General features: G+C 38.8%; 1 protein-coding gene across 1 annotated transcript in view; it reads right to left on the bottom strand.

Annotated features, from left to right (window-relative positions):
* Positions 1–16,020, bottom strand: part of MAN1A1 (mannosidase alpha class 1A member 1) — a 127,602-nt gene that overhangs the window by 75,947 nt on the left and 35,635 nt on the right. Inside the window, exons 2-3 of the mRNA XM_087817588.1 lie at positions 9,892–9,988; positions 7,765–7,880 (exon numbers count right to left, since the gene is read on the bottom strand). Of these exons, the coding sequence (XP_087673714.1) occupies positions 7,765–7,880; positions 9,892–9,988 (213 nt within the window). The remainder of the gene's footprint in view (positions 1–7,764; positions 7,881–9,891; positions 9,989–16,020) is intronic.

A 16,020-nucleotide genomic window follows, 5' to 3' on the forward strand; every position in this document is an offset into this window, starting at 1 on the left:
TCTGTGGTTCTGTCCTGTGCTCTCCTTTCATTCATTTGCATTCTCTTCCTGAAAGGCACTCGGACTCCTACTTTGGCTGGTAGTTCAACATTATTCCAGGATCCTTCTCACATCATGTTAAGGTAGCACAGCTAGAACGCAAACCAGATTTTAAGTGGGGGACTTGGTTGTGGTGCTGGCTTCCAACTCTCTGCCTGCAGCCTGGAACGGCCATGCCTCTCTGAGAAGAGATTTCATCTCTGCATGAAGGAGGGGTCATCACAGTGCTTTCATTATTATTTACAATAAGCCAGATCCTGTGCTAACCCCTTTACATGGACTATGTCTTTCAATCCTCAGACCAACCCTCTGAAATAATTGCTATCCTTATGTCCATTTTACAAATGGAGAAACTGAGATTTATAGTGGTTACTGTGACTTTCTAAAGTCAGACAACTAATAAGCAGTTAAATCAGGATTCGAACTTGAGTACACAGTTCTTGGTCCAGGGCTCTCTTACCTTAACTCCAATATCAGCTCACTTGACAATGTACCAAGTTTCCATATAATTGTGGCAATAATTAGTAAATAATGCCAATACTTCTATTTTTGTATGATATCTGACTACTAAATGTATTTGTCCTGCATTGTTACTAGATAATTTAGTACAACTAACCTACAATAGATGTAGAGTACACTTTAAGCTCTAGTTAGCTTCTTTCCATGTTCTTTGGGCCTACTTAGTCATTGTTCACTTCTGCCTAACATCAAACCATTTACTGATAATCATGGGGGAGAAGAGCGAATTATAATATATCGAGTAAAGACCCGGCAGATAAACTTAGTCAGAATCATCTGAGATATTATTTCCTTTAACAAACATTTCTTAACCAACTTCTATGTGCCAGGCACTGCCCTAGGTTCTAGGGACATGGCAATGAAGACTGACGAGGTCTCCAAATTCACGGAGTCTACATTACAGTGGCAGAAAAGAGTTTCAGGAGAAAAAATGAGATATATTTTCATTTAATTCTCACATGATCACTCTAAAAATATAACAATCTTACAATGAAAGCTAAGTAACTGTTTAAGTTAAAATCTTTTTTCAAAAAATTTCCTGCAAAAAGATTATGAAAATTACTTAGGAGGAAGAATTACTGGGCCAGAGTTAGGCAAAAGTGTCATAAAATACTCTTTGGTGAGTTGTTTAATTGTATTTCATAATTTGTAACATGCACCTAATATAATTTGATTAAAAACACTCCATATAGGTGCAATTTATCCATGAGGTATATCACTCTGAATGAGTTTATGTACATATTTGTAAAAGTTTTAGTATTCCACAAAATTACCCATAAGAAAAAGGGGAGGGAATCCATTAATTTATTTTGGACCACACAGTGGATTTCTTATGTTTAAGGGTAACAATGTCTAATAATAAAATCTAATGACTCTAAACCCTCAAACTGTATCACTCTCAATCTGAAATTGTGTTCTTCAGTTCCTAAATCTGAGAACAGTCCTCCACATTCCTGCCTATTGAAGCCTGTTAAGATGATTTTACATCCTTACTCTGGCTATGGGTTCATTAGACATGAATTTTCTCTTCCTCCTATATAATTTTTAGATACTCAGGACTTTTATATAGACATCTGGTAAGAATCATTGCAAGGTAGAGGGCTGAGCCACTTCAAACACCACCAGAAATATATCTTGAGCTACATGTATATCAATCGCCTATTGGGTACAGTTGAACTAGTTATTGATCCAGCCATGTATTCTAGAGCCTAAATTCTATTTATCCAGCTCTGTCTGTAAGATACTGAGAGGCGGCCTTGCAAAGTGCCATGCTCAAGGTCAGTTGCTTTGTCTTTTGAATTTCAAGGATCTAGTAGTCTGTTAGTGACTCCATGCAGCTCCCAGTGACTGCTCTGTCCTTGTCTTTAAGAATCTGGCTCAGGAAGCTCACATCACCATTAGTAGCACTCAACAGTCATCATATCTTCCTCCTTTTGAAAAACCAGTATTACATTTGAATTCCCAACATAAAATTTTTTCTCTTTTCTTTTTTTTCCAGAGTCAAATATAAATTATTTAGGAACCTTCATAGGGGAGCTCTTTCAACCTTCTGGGCTATACATTTTAGGTCAACAGATGGGAATTTAGACACCTTAGGTCACCCTGTATAGATCCTTAGGTGATAACAATTCTCCCACTGGAACAAATTGGTTAACACATTAGGGGTAGCGGACTATAGAAACACTACCCTAGCCTCAGAAAGACCTGGGGTTTAAGGCTGGCTCGGGAGCTTAGCTGAATGTGAGACCCCAGGCAAGTCACTTACTCTGTCTGAGTCTTGGTTTTCGCATTTGTACAAGGAACGATGCATTCCTTACAAGGCCCTCTGAGTCTGTGAGCGCGAAGCACTGTGCGCCAGTTCTGGCACAGGGAGAGCACCCAATAGAGACTTGCTTCCATCACCACTGTACAGAAGCTCAGCCTAAGTGACTGTCCACAGGGGTTACTGGAAAAGCAGACGCTCCGCAATCATAATATTCTAAATTCTAGAATGCAAACTGATACATCTCTGACACTCAGGGGAGTCGTGATTTTTCAATGACTAAAATCTCTCTTTTGAAAGAGAGAATCCTGACCAAACTTCCTTTGGGACTTGATATAATTTATATGACACCTGGATTTTCCAAGGTAAATTTTTACAATCTGAGGATTTTAGGCCATTTTTATAAACTTCTGATTTCCGCTGAAATAATCTTATTAAATTTAAATAAATATATTCCTCCTGTTAATATTCATGCAGTGTCTTTTACAGTGTTCTAAAACTTTTCCAGTGACTTGCCCTAATGAGAGAAGAGGGGCCGGGGCAGAGAGAGGACAGCAGGCAAAGGAGGGGAAACCCTAACAGCCTGAAACACTAAAACCTTGTGTGACTTATCCTAAGGAGGAATGTGAATTTTGCTGTCTCCTTCGTCAGTGTTTGCTTTCCAGGAATACGCCCTTTGTAGTCTATGGCTTCCAGTACACATCGTATGCGAGTTCCAGCTTGAGATGTAGATCCAGTCTCTGTTTAAACTGCATGCACCTATTAGTTAATATCACAATCAACGAACAAGCAGAAGTCGGAGAGTTTTGGCTAAAGGCATATTCACACCAAAAAATCTGGACTGGAGAATCTGCTCTTTCATTTTGACTTTCCTCTGCCAACAGCCTTTGAATCAAAGAACACACTTAACCAGATTCATAAGGAAATTTAAAATAAATACATGGCAGAACTAAGCTTACATCTAAAATCAAGAGTTAAGTCTTACAATTCAGAGTAAAATTTGCCCTCGATGCTAACCTCTCAAATGGTCTTGGGTGTCTTAGGCTGATCATTTCCACCTTAAGTGTCTAGCCCTTTCCTATTATTTCTGTCCTCTGTTTTACTACACATATATGTAAAATTATTAAACTGATAAAGATTTCTAAAAGGGAAAAAAGAGTTTAAGTCAATAAATCATTTCGTACATCTCCTTCCCCCAGTCCTTAACACTATGCTCCATTTCTCTGCCGGGAAAGGCTTCCTGCCAATCAACAGACCACGAGCTCCCAGGCACGCAGAACCTGCCCCTAACCGGGCGAGAGGGAAAGCGAGTGCTTAAACACGTGCGTGAAAGACCGACTTCCTCCCACTAGGCCAGGAAGCTTTTAAACAACTCAGAGAAACCTATTAGGTTGTGGCTCTCATGACCAATTTATTCACTGAAATTATCTATAAAATGATCTATTTTAATAGATCTCAGTAAATGGTATAACTGGTTTGACCATACGACTAACAAATTTAGATTTGGGAACAATTCAGCCAGTTTCCTTTTGACTGAGGAACTATAGAGGCAAAAGCTTCCCCTAAAGGACAGATATGTTGCTTCTTTGCACTTTCAAACCTTATGATAATTATTTAGAATCAAACTTATACCAGAAGTCTCCTTAGTTGTTATCCTACAATTCCACACAGCTTGACAGAACTGATTACAGTAAATTGAAAAAAGGCATACGGGAAAAGAACTTTTATTTTCAAAAATATGCTAATTCTATTTTGAATGTTCAATACTAATTCTTAGACACTTTTAAAAAAGGTAATTCTCTCCTCTCTCTCAAGGGTAATAATTCTCAGAGAATCATTTGCTAGCGATTCTTCCAAACTCCCTGTCAGCTTTCTACCCAGTGAACTACAAGCCTGGGTTTCTCAGCCTGTTCCCATACGTAAGATACAAGCAGGTTGCCCGACTACGTTTAATAACAACTGCTCGACTACCATTCAATATTCACTCTGTGTAATAGCTGTTGCACTACAATCCAAATGCAGTGACTCTGTTTAATAATAATTTTCCACTACTAAGATGTATTCTAACTAGGCTTTATCTTACTGAGAAACATGCTGGAAACAACATGAGACTTTTCAAAGCCACTGATTAGACAGATAATTGCCTATAAGCCTTGCCTATGTCTAGGCTTAGTATACACCTTTATTTATAAGTGGTACCTCAAAGTGTGTCTTTTATTAACATTTTGAGGATTAGGAATAAGTATAAAACTCCTTTTAACAGACTAGATTGCAATATTTAAGAGTATAGCTTAGTGTAACATATGTCCTAACAGCTTTTAGTTTCATATTTAAGTAACACAATAAGCCTTTTAAGATAAACAAAGTGTAAGTTCTCTGGGTCACAAAGATAGGCAAATAACCATCTTTTCTATGTTACTAGGTTGGTTTTACCATGCAGGTCCAGAAGGGCTTCAAGGAGCAGCCCAATCTATCACTAATGACTGTCAGAGAGAACTGCTCAGTATCCTCTTAAAGCCAAAACCTGAATCATCACTACAGACAAGCACTGATTAGCATTCAGATGGAAAATACTGAATAACGCCCTTCAACAGGACAGTAAACTTAGTTATGTGCAACCCCGCCTTCCCCTCAACTGGGATGTCATGCTGCTCTAAGACAGACTTATTACAAGAGCAACTGAGGCAAAACTCACTCCTTTCGGGCTGTGTGGCCTGGAGCTCTGGACCAAAGCCAAGTACTCATCAGGCATCTGAGAAAATCCAAAGTCACTTACATCCTTCTGATAGGGAACCCTACAACTTATTTTCCTGTAAAGTAGGGTGGCATTCAGACTAGATAAGAGAACAGTTTGGAACTTTAAGAAATAAATTCACTTTTGCTACAAGTATCTTTGTTATCTAAAACATATGGTGTTCATTACAATCACAACTACAACCCAGGTGTGTGCCAAAGATCACCGTCTCAGTGTGTTGCCAGTTAGTGTCTGCAGCAAGCTAATCATTTCCTTTGTCATTCTCAACACCTGGCCTCTCATACAGAGGTATCACTTTACCTCAATGCAGAACAAAACTTTAAGGATAATTTTAATGTAGCTTTGGCTTTTTTCTGAGAGTGTATATAAGATACTGTTATCTGGAGAAAATTTCTACATAGTCTATAAAATTCATAACTGAAGATAATTTTCAATATTTCTCATGTAATGATCTAGGTAATTAATTCTTCTTTAAAGCAACTGTCAAGAACAGGAAGCTCAGCACTGAACTTAAAAATGCCTGAATATGAAACCCTTGATGATCCGTCCTTATGTTAACACACTGTATGCAGGAAACATATTTATACGTTTTACGTTGACTGGTAGAGTGCGCGATAAAAACTACCCGCAAACATGTTAATAATCTCCCGCAAACGTGTTAATAATCTCCTGTAACGGGAGCCACCACAGATTCATTCTGGGAGTAGGTTAAGTAAAAACAAGTAGAACAACTGCACCTGAACTCCAGATCATTTCGACCGTATAAAAATACGAAACAATACAGCCACCCTTGCACCCTGTCAGCTCATCTTCCAGCTGAGTCTGCCGGGAAGCAGGACAAGACCGCTTGGCTTCTCATTAACTGGATTAACACCTACTGAGCACCTATGGAACAGCGCGCTCGTTGAGCGCCGTGCTGCTGAGATTACATACCCAACCTCGGAGGACTCATATTCTGTCCACCTATGTATTTCTCAACACTTTGCATGTCCTCTCCAACAAAAACTGGGTCGCTGAGTTAGGCGGACATTGTTCAAACCACAGCTCTTGCTGCATGATTTGGGGCAGATTAAGCAAGCACCTCTTCATCTATAAAAATAAGGAAAATATCATTTCCCTGTATGGTTATCACAAAGAATAAATGAGGTAGGCTATGGAAAAAAATCACTTAGCATGTCTCAGTACTCTTTAAGCATAGTTTCCTCTCTCCTTTCTGCCTTTTGACGAAAACCCAGCCATAGCTAGGTATTGGGACTACTTTTTCTCATAGGCTATAAGCTCCAGGAGGGTAAGTACTAAAAGATATTTGGCAAATAATTAATACATGAGCGAGTAAATAAGGAATAACCAAGCATCTGTTTTAGATTCTTTGTCCTGGGATTATTTTTAACTTAAGTTAAATTAAATTAAAACCAGAAAGCTCACCCACTGGAGTGTATCCTTAGTTTTCTGCCCAGATCTAGGCAGCTCCACAGACACTTGAACTGGATACGAAGCTCCTCCTGGGAGGCCCTTGCTCCTTCCCAAAGTTACCAGGAAGTATTAGAAGTGTCCCCCATCCTTAATTCTGAACCTTCCCCTCGGGGTACTGTGGGTGCCAAGGTATTTGTGAAGAATAATAGTACATATACAAAATTTTAAAAATATTTAAAATATATACTGACAAAATTTTAGAGTTGAGGGTATACAATCAACAAAGTTCAAAGGCTATTTAAGGGAAAGTGGATGCAGGTGCTGTTGGACGCATACTGGGAGTTTAGCTAAAGCCACTCCATGGAATTACTGCCCCCGCATCCACTCTGCGTGGCCGGGCGGCCTGTGGGCTCCGTAAACTGAAATCAGCTCCTCTCGCAAGCACTTGCCCTAGATAACAGCTGGTGAAATTAATGTAAGTTCCTGATATGATTCCCCAGATGGCCCTTGTGATAAGCCTCCCCAGCCTTCCCCTTGTGCACCCTTAGAAAAGTCCCCAGCAGAGGTTATCAAAACCTGACTTTTTTTTTGTTTGAACTGACCAATCTGGCCTTAGCCTGGGAAGTCCAAAGTACTCTACCCACCTAATAAAGGCATGCGCCCCAGATCTTGTCTGTCAGTCTGTACTCTGCCTTGACCTGCCTATGTGGCCCCTGAAAGCAAGCCTTGAACTTCCTTAGGAGCTGTGAGTAATAAACTTCTCCATTTCAATTTCATGGCCTTCTGTTAAACTGTAGCTCCCCATCTGGCACCTTGTGCTCCCCTTCACAAATGTTAACTTAGCAAAGTCATAACAATGCACCTTGGCTTAGTGCAAAAGTATCAGCATTAGAGCCACAGAGCTGTGTTGATTCCCAGCTCCGACGTGGAGCTGCTGTGTGCTCCCGTTAAAGCTCTGCGGCTCAGATTTCTAATCTGTAAAGGTGTGAAAACAATACCTGACCCATAGGGCTGCTGTGGGACTTGAATAAGAATACTTGGCACGTGTAGATCTCGATAAATATTAATGTCTTTTTTTCATACTTTTAAATTGCCAAAAACAAAGACGTGTACTTGTGTTGTAAGGGAGGGCAAGTTAAGAATATAGTGTGATACTACTTAAAAGTTGCATTATTTGTTTCTGCTAGGGTACACCATAATAATTCTGCCCAACAACAGAATTTAGCCTCATTAACTAAGATTTAAGAACCGAATTGGCAACTTCTGTTTAACTTACCACATTAAAATCTAGATTTTCTTCAACCCATGATTTTGCCTCTTCAAATTCATCTTTCATTTCCATAATGAAAAGTGTGTCCAGAGCATCTACTATTGTTGCTCCTTTGATACTACCTGCAAATACCAGAAAATTTTTTATTCAGTAACTTTTGACAGATACAAACATGCAAATTGACCATATCTTGGAAAAAGAGAGGGTAATACTGAATTTATTAATAAACAGTAATACTGAAAACAGTCTAAAATTCTTTCAGCGAAGGAAAATTTAAAAACTGTGCCATAGCCACACTAACAATTATCACAGGCTCTAGATGGATACACTAATCTTTAAAGTTTCTTCTGAGTTGTAAAAAATAAATCTCTTAGAAATTTCATTTGTGATTGCATTCTCTAGCAAGAAAAAAAACCCCTAAAAAAATAGGAACACACATATTAATTTTAATGTAATCATATCAAAGTGCACCTGTGTAAAACTGTAAATAGAATTAGCTCTAAAATTGTTTAATGATAGCTCTAAGAAATCATTACTCTGAAACGGAATTTGACTCCCTCTTTGAAGCCCGGATTGATCCCTTCCCTCCCACCCACCCACCCACCTAGCCATTCCTGACTCTGTGATTTACTTCCTCTCAAGTCCCTTGACTTTATATCATTTTTGCACTGTCTTCTATTATAATTACTTATATGCATTTCTTTTAGTCTGTAAACTTCCTTTTAATAGAGAAGTCATGTCTTGTTTATCTCCACATTTCATAGTAAGAGACTTAGTAGGTTTTTAATGTTCAATAATAAATTTTAAAACCATCAATCTAACAGAGAACCAACTAACCTGTTTGATTATGGCATATTTACACATAACTGATTTCTTAATGGTACAAGAAACTCTCATAGAGATAAAAGCAAAAATGGAATTACATTTTAAAAGTTATAGGCAACAATGAAAAATAAAGCTTCCGAGTCTGCATGAAGTTTCCGAGATTCTCTCTTCCATTCTATTGCTCATCACACCTCTGAACTGTGTCGCCGAGACAGACCAACCGGCCTTTCTCCCACTCTTCCCAGCTCTCCCTACTTGTTCTCTCCACCTGACATCCTGCCGGTTCCTCAGAGCTTCATATGAACATGAAGTCTTCTGCAGGACACCATGAAGTCTGCAAAGTCTTCTACTGTGTTTATTAACACCAGTGCTGGCAGTACAGCCAAACCCATGGAAGCTCCTGAATGAGTGGAAGAGCCCAGCGTGTGACCAGGAGTACCCTGACCTTAGCCACACCGGGGCTTGAGACCCAGCTCAGCCAGTCAGTCGGTGGCTAACACTGGGCAAGCGATTCTCTGAGCTTCATTTTTCTCATCTATTAAATGGGTATAACAATGAGGTTAAATGAGATGATGCGTGAACGGCACTTGGCACACAGTGTCAGCTGTTACCGTTGTTTTCTATATGATTTGATACTATTTAACACTTCCAGTTAAAGAAAGTTACATTTTCTTTACTTTCCCTTCATCCTGTTACTTAGACAAAACAGTGGAAGTTAAAATGGAATGTGCCCCAAGGAATCCATCTAACCTTTCTGTTATGAGCTTCTTCACCTCACAGTGGGAATGTTATTAATAGCCACAGTACCGACCACAGAGGGATGCTGTGGGGACCAAATTCAATAAGGCAGGCCGAGGTGGGTAAATGGAAGTTCACATAACTAACCAAATCCACCCTCACTTTTTTGCCCATGTGCAAACAGGAGAAACCCAGAGCCAAAGTCGAGAGTCACTGAGACACAGCGAAGATCACCAGGGCTGGCTACCTGATGGGAAGCAGTTAATGCCGCCGACCAAATGTTCCTCTGCTGGGCATCACCCTGGGATCTAGAAATCATGATGCTGCACCCATATCCATTAGATGAGAACCTCTGGAAGTGTCCCGGGTGTCAGTATTCTTTAAGGTACACAGGTGGTTCTAATACTCGGCAGTGCTGCCTCGCAGATAACTCCATCAGGTGTGCAAGTTTCCTAGCAACGTGGTCTGGAGGATCACACGAATGTCTCCACCACCCACAAGTTCAGCCAATTAGAGAGAAGTTACTGTCACTTGTATTGTGACAAATGACACAAAGTATACTCTACTCACCAAACAAACTGCTCGAATGGCCTTGTTTTGATAGAGGTTTCAGTTCATTTAATCCCCAGGCATAACGTTTATAATTATTCCAAGCATGTTTCATCATCTGACAAAAGAAATGAAAATGGGATTATAATCTGAATTTTAGATGTTTTTGCTATAGAATAGATCATACATTAAAAACCTAAAGGTTAAAATATTAAAACTCGCTGCTTAGTTAAAAAGATGATTAAAACGGTGACAATGGTATGAAGAAGCTAGAACACATATATACACATTGCCTCTTTATGTTTACAAATGGAGATTTTTCTTTTTTGAATCCATTTAATCCTATATAAGATACACATCATTTTCAAAAGTCAGTTTCCAGCAAGAGAAATTTGGCTTATCGCTAAAAGGGTGAACATTCTTACATTTATCTATTTCATTCGAATGACAGATTAAATCTGAAAAGAGTCTATATTTAAAATTCATACTTTTATACAAGGTTCTCTGTACTTTCAACTTCATGGTATAACACAAACATCCAAGATAAATATCCAAGGTTATCATTTAAACACTTTGATTTACCTTGACCAAGTCTATATAGAGAAGTATTTTTAAACATATGCAGGAAATAAAAAATAAAGCTCTCTGGTTATATCTCAATTTGGGGAAACTTCAGCTTATTTTAATATAACCAATCTTTAATAGTGTATATATGTGTGCATACCTATGTATCTGAAGACTGACCTGTACATTCCCAATCTGGACTCTTTGTACCAAGAATGTTTTAAAGTCCAAACCAATTAGTTGCATAATTCCTTTTATTTTATTATTTTTAACAAAATTAATTTATCAACATATAATGAAAACGAAATTAATTTATCCTGGCTGACAAAGTTTTGATCTACTATGCAAGACACTGTACAATAGCTATACAATTTTTTTCAATGACTCGAAGTAAGTATGTAATTATGTTTGCATACATTTTTTAAAAAGGTGAACTCCCCATCTATGTATAACTTATTCATGCCACTACTCCCAATCCATTAGCAACAGTAATTAAAATATGGCTCCATATTTTAAAATCTCTTTAAAAAGCATCAAATAAAGTTATAAATACTATATAAGGGCTGTTAATCACTAAAAATATTCAGTGAGATTGATACAATTTTATGAATAAGAAAGTCTTCAGATGTCCCTGAACATAATAATGAACATCCTTCTTTAACCCACGTGTCCACTATCTTCCTACCTCGCCATGACTGCTACCGACAATGGCAGCCAGAGTGTGCACGCCCTGTGTTCCCTGCAGCCTTATTTGCAGCAGCCGCGACATGGAAACAAGCTAAGTGCTCCCTGGCAAGCGCTGCATAAAGAAGACGTGGCACATCCACACATGGAACACGGCCCAGCCACAGAAGATTAGATACTGTCATTTGCAACAACATGGATGGATCTCTCGAGGGTACTAGGTCAAGTGAAATAAGTCAGACAGAAAAGAACAAATATGATTCCACTCACATGTGAGATATAAAACCAAACGTAGCAAGTGAACAAGCGAAAACAAGCTCACAGATACAGACGACAGGACGGCGGCTGCAGAGGGAAAGGGGAGCGGGAAGGGCAGAGTGGCTAAAGGGGTCTACGTATGGCAATGAAAGGAAATTACTTTGAGTGGTGAGCACATGGACATCGAATTGTAATGTTGTACACCTGCAATTCATACAATACTATTACTCAATGTCACCCAATAAAGTTAATTTAAAAAAATAATAAAATCTGTACTATCTGCTGGGAACTCTCATCAATGCTCTATGTTCACTATTGTACTCAATTCTCATTACAACCCTATGAAATGTTTGGCAGATAAAGAAACTGAGGCTTAGAAGTTAAAGTGCAAATAACTTTACTCAAAGTCATGATATTTCTCCACAGCTGAGGAGCCAGGGTTCATCCCAGTTTGGCCTGACTCAGAAGCCCGTGTCTTTACCCAACACACTGGCCATCGTCCTTCAGTGAGTCGGCACCAGGATCTTTCTTTGATGAATCAGACTAATCTTCCATCAATCAATAAAATGCATATGAAAAAGGTAGTGTTTTCAACATTTTCGAACAGAAACACATAAAAAACAAACCACAAAAAAGTTTATACTGGGACCAATGAATCTGGTTTGAAAAACTCCACTGCAAAAAATAAACAACTCCTTATAAATGAATTTTATTGGAAAGTATACTAGATTTGATGGTAAAATAACCTGATTTATAATCCCAATAACACCACTAATTAGTTACATAATCATGGATGAGTTACCATTTTTTGTGAGGCTCTTTTTACTCGAGAAACTGGGATCATAAATCCTCACAGGGTGTATATGTGAGGATTAGGTGAACACAGCCAGTGTGACTGCACCTATCGCATGGGTTGGCCCATGGTAGGTGATCATGTTTATTGAATTTTAAACCTATACTGGAACCAGCTAAACTCACATCCCAGGAATAGAAACCATTGAGCCTCTGGAAAGGCTAGGAATATGAAATCCACAAGAACACCTTGAGATTACATCTGAGTTTGATTTGGTTGTCCTATTAAATGTATTACATCTGGCAAACTTTCCATTCCTGTAAATTTCCAAAAATACTTTATAAATTCAAAAGCTTTTGGAATACATCTGATTCAAGAACAGAAAAACATGTCATGCTGATTTGCTTCAGCTCCAGGTCTGAATGCAAGCCAGTGCCACATACTATTAATGAATCCAAGAGAGCATAAAGCTCTCCCACAGAAGACTGTTACTCTGTCAAAAATTATCATTTACAATGCACTACTATTAAAGAACCTACTTCAGTTATCTCTGTAGTATATATTAACTTTTCTTATCTTTTCTTCCCAAGGGAAAATTGGACACTAATTGCTTAGCTTCCTACATTTCCAAAGTTTCTACGACCTGTTTCTCAAAACGGTTCCTCACCCTGTGGGGTTTTTATGAGTTAAAGTTAGAAACAAAAATGAAAACAAGGTAGTCAAACACCCTGAATGGAGCATCAAGAGTGGTTGGTGACCTCTGGAAACGGTTTACCCAGTTAAAGCTTCAAGCCCAACACAAGACATTGTGTGTGTGTGTGTGTGTGTGTGTGTGTGTGTCTGTGTGTGTGTGTGTGTCTGTGTGTGTGTGTGTCTGTGTGTGAGCGTTCACGTGCAGGATAACCGTGAGATTGAATTTACACGTACAGGTATATAAAATCAACTTTGTAACTCAGGTTTATGACTTGTACAAATATCTGAAAACATCAAAATGCTAATAGCTTCTAATTTTACAGTATTAAGCTGCTAACCAGTAAGGGACCATGGGGATGCAAGCTTTCAATCTCCCCAGTCTCAGTGTGCTTATGAGCTGACAGGACAAGGTCACCTCTAAAATTCAACTACCACCTAAGAAGTCCATGGAGAGGATTAATCTCCCCTCTTCACAGGCTCCTTCATTTTGTTTTGTAGTCTTTCACCAATTTAATTAGGATTATACAACTTGACACCCCAAGTGGAAGGATTAAAATATGCCTAAACTAGATGTTGACTGGGACTTCAAATGCAATACTGAAACCCTCATAAGAAAAGGTAAATTGAAAGCAAGCCAAAATTTTATTTTTTCCTGAATATTTACATTTGCATTGGTGAAAGGTACAGCTAACACATGGTATGAATGAAAACAAATAAGAGAAAATGATAAAATATTTCCTAATAGCAATCCATTATTTTTATCCAGAGAGGTTGGAATCAAGGCATAAAATATTCAAAAAATAGCATTACTTCTCCATGACTCTGTGCTTATAGAACATTTTTTGATTAGCCCTTTCTTCTCATTTAGCATCAGGGCTGAGTAAATAGGCAATGTCATTTATTGAGGGTCTGCTATAGTGTAAATAATAAGATGCTAAAGGACTAGACGAGAAGTGTACATTATTCTATCTCGTTTATAACCTAACAGATAATGTATGGAGCTTAACATTCTTCTTCTTACATACTCATAAATGTATACACATAGGAGAATGAGAAGACAACTAATTAACTGTTTGCACAACTCTACTGTTGTACCTAATGGTTTGTTTTCAATTTTATGACCTGACCTAATCAAGGACATACGAAGCCAGGAATAAAGAAAAAGATGCTTGAACTTCTCCAGGTATGTGCTGTTTTCAAAAGTTATATTTTTGTTGCTGGAAACTACCCTTAGCAAATATTTTTGCTTACTGATGCTTTAATCACAGAATCTTAAGTTATTCATAAAAGGCACATTAAAAATCTTTTTGAAAATCTCACCATTTTTGCCAGACAGGTCACCGTACGACCCAGCAAGTCCACTCCTGGGTATTTGTACAAAGAAAATGAAAACACTAGTTTGAAGAGATACATGCACCCTTATATTTACTGCAGCACTATTTACAATAGCCAAAGATATAGAAACAACCTAAATGTCTATTGATAGATGAATGGATAAAGATGATGCCATATATATATATATATATATATATATATATATATATATATATATATGTATGGCACACACAATGGACCTGGACCTTGCATATATATATATGATTACTAGAATTAGTGGGTGTTACATTATAAGCTATAAAAATGTTGGATCACTTTATTTTACACATGAAACGAATATTAAGTAATATATACCAACTATACTTAAATTTTTAAAAATCTAGGTTAAAAAAAAATTTCAACTTAAAAAATACAACTTTTGGTCTTCATGGCCCCCTTAAAAAAGGCTACAAGTTCAAGTTCCATTTCCAGGCCCTTCCTATCAGGTCTTACACAAAATTTTTATAGTTTATACAATGTAGCTGGGTCCCTGGCCCCAGCTGACTGATTCGGGGACGTGGCCTGACCCAGAGGCAGACAGCTGAGGGCTGGCCATGGAGCTTGCAGGTGAGGCACTCAGGTGTGCTCTCTCCAATGGATGGACCAACCTAACCATCTACCCTCCTATGGAAGTGTAACTGGGAGATAGTCATAGAGAACCCGGAGGCCAAAGTGATGTAAAAGCAGAGAAATACCAATACACAAAGAGAAAAAGCCATAAAAAGGAGCCATGAGGCAACTGAAACCATGAGGAGAAACTATGAGACAAAAGGCGAGGAGGGAAAAGGGGGAGGCTGGGAGGCAGGCACGGGGACACGCAAGGTCCAGGTCCACAGAGCTGCTGTGGAACCACGAACAATGACGTCAAGTTCTGGATGTTGACGAACTACCTTAACTCTACTCCATGAAAAGGGCTCTGTGACTGTTTACTCTCTTCCCCGTGTGTCTTACAGAAAATCCTCTCACTAAGGAGGAATGAAGACCAGCAGGTCACAGGCAGGGGCAGCTGACAAACTGGGTTCATATCTGAGCTCTGCCACCACTGACCCTAAATGAGGCACTTAATCTCTGAGCCCACTTTCTGCACCCATAAAATGTAAACGAATAAAAATACCAGTCTCATTGGCTGCTATGATAATAAAAAATAATGCATGTAAAGAGCTTAATACATCACTTGACACATTCTAAGTGGTTGATAAATTACAGGCATTATCATTATTTTTATGAAAAGCTCACACATGTCTCTCACCTTTGCAATGTGACAGAGCTTCCTACTCTTTCCCAGTAACGTATACTCTAAACAGGAGGGGCTGATCTACACAAAACCAGGCAAACCTATACAGTACACAAAAACTCTTTATGAACATATGCAACTATTTGGTATCCAAAGGTGGAGGGAGAAAGAATGAAGACTCTTTCTACAAAGGGTCTTCTCCAGGTGCACCATAAGATGGGTCCACCTTGGTTCCGCAGGTTCATATACTGGCTTTCTTAAAATCTTGGTTGTGCCAGGCATGCTTGTGTAGGGAGTCTGCCTGAGGGACTTTAGGGTTGATCTATAAAAAAAAGATAAGCCCCTGAGGGTAACAGACAACAAGCTTTATTGGGTGGTGCTTGGACAGGGTTGCATGAGAGGGGAAGGTTCTCAGCATGAGGCTGCCCAGAGGATTAAGGGGAAAGGGCCAGCATCCAGAAGGGAAAGGCAAGAAAACTCCCAGAGAGGGGGCTTACAAGTGTAAGTGACGTCACTCAGAGGCGTGCCGGAGAGTCTCTGGGTCAGAAGA

Source organism: Miniopterus natalensis, chromosome 5 (assembly GCF_054644295.1).
Source record: "Miniopterus natalensis isolate mMinNat1 chromosome 5, mMinNat1.hap1, whole genome shotgun sequence".
In the NCBI taxonomy this organism is placed as follows: domain Eukaryota; kingdom Metazoa; phylum Chordata; class Mammalia; order Chiroptera; family Miniopteridae; genus Miniopterus; species Miniopterus natalensis.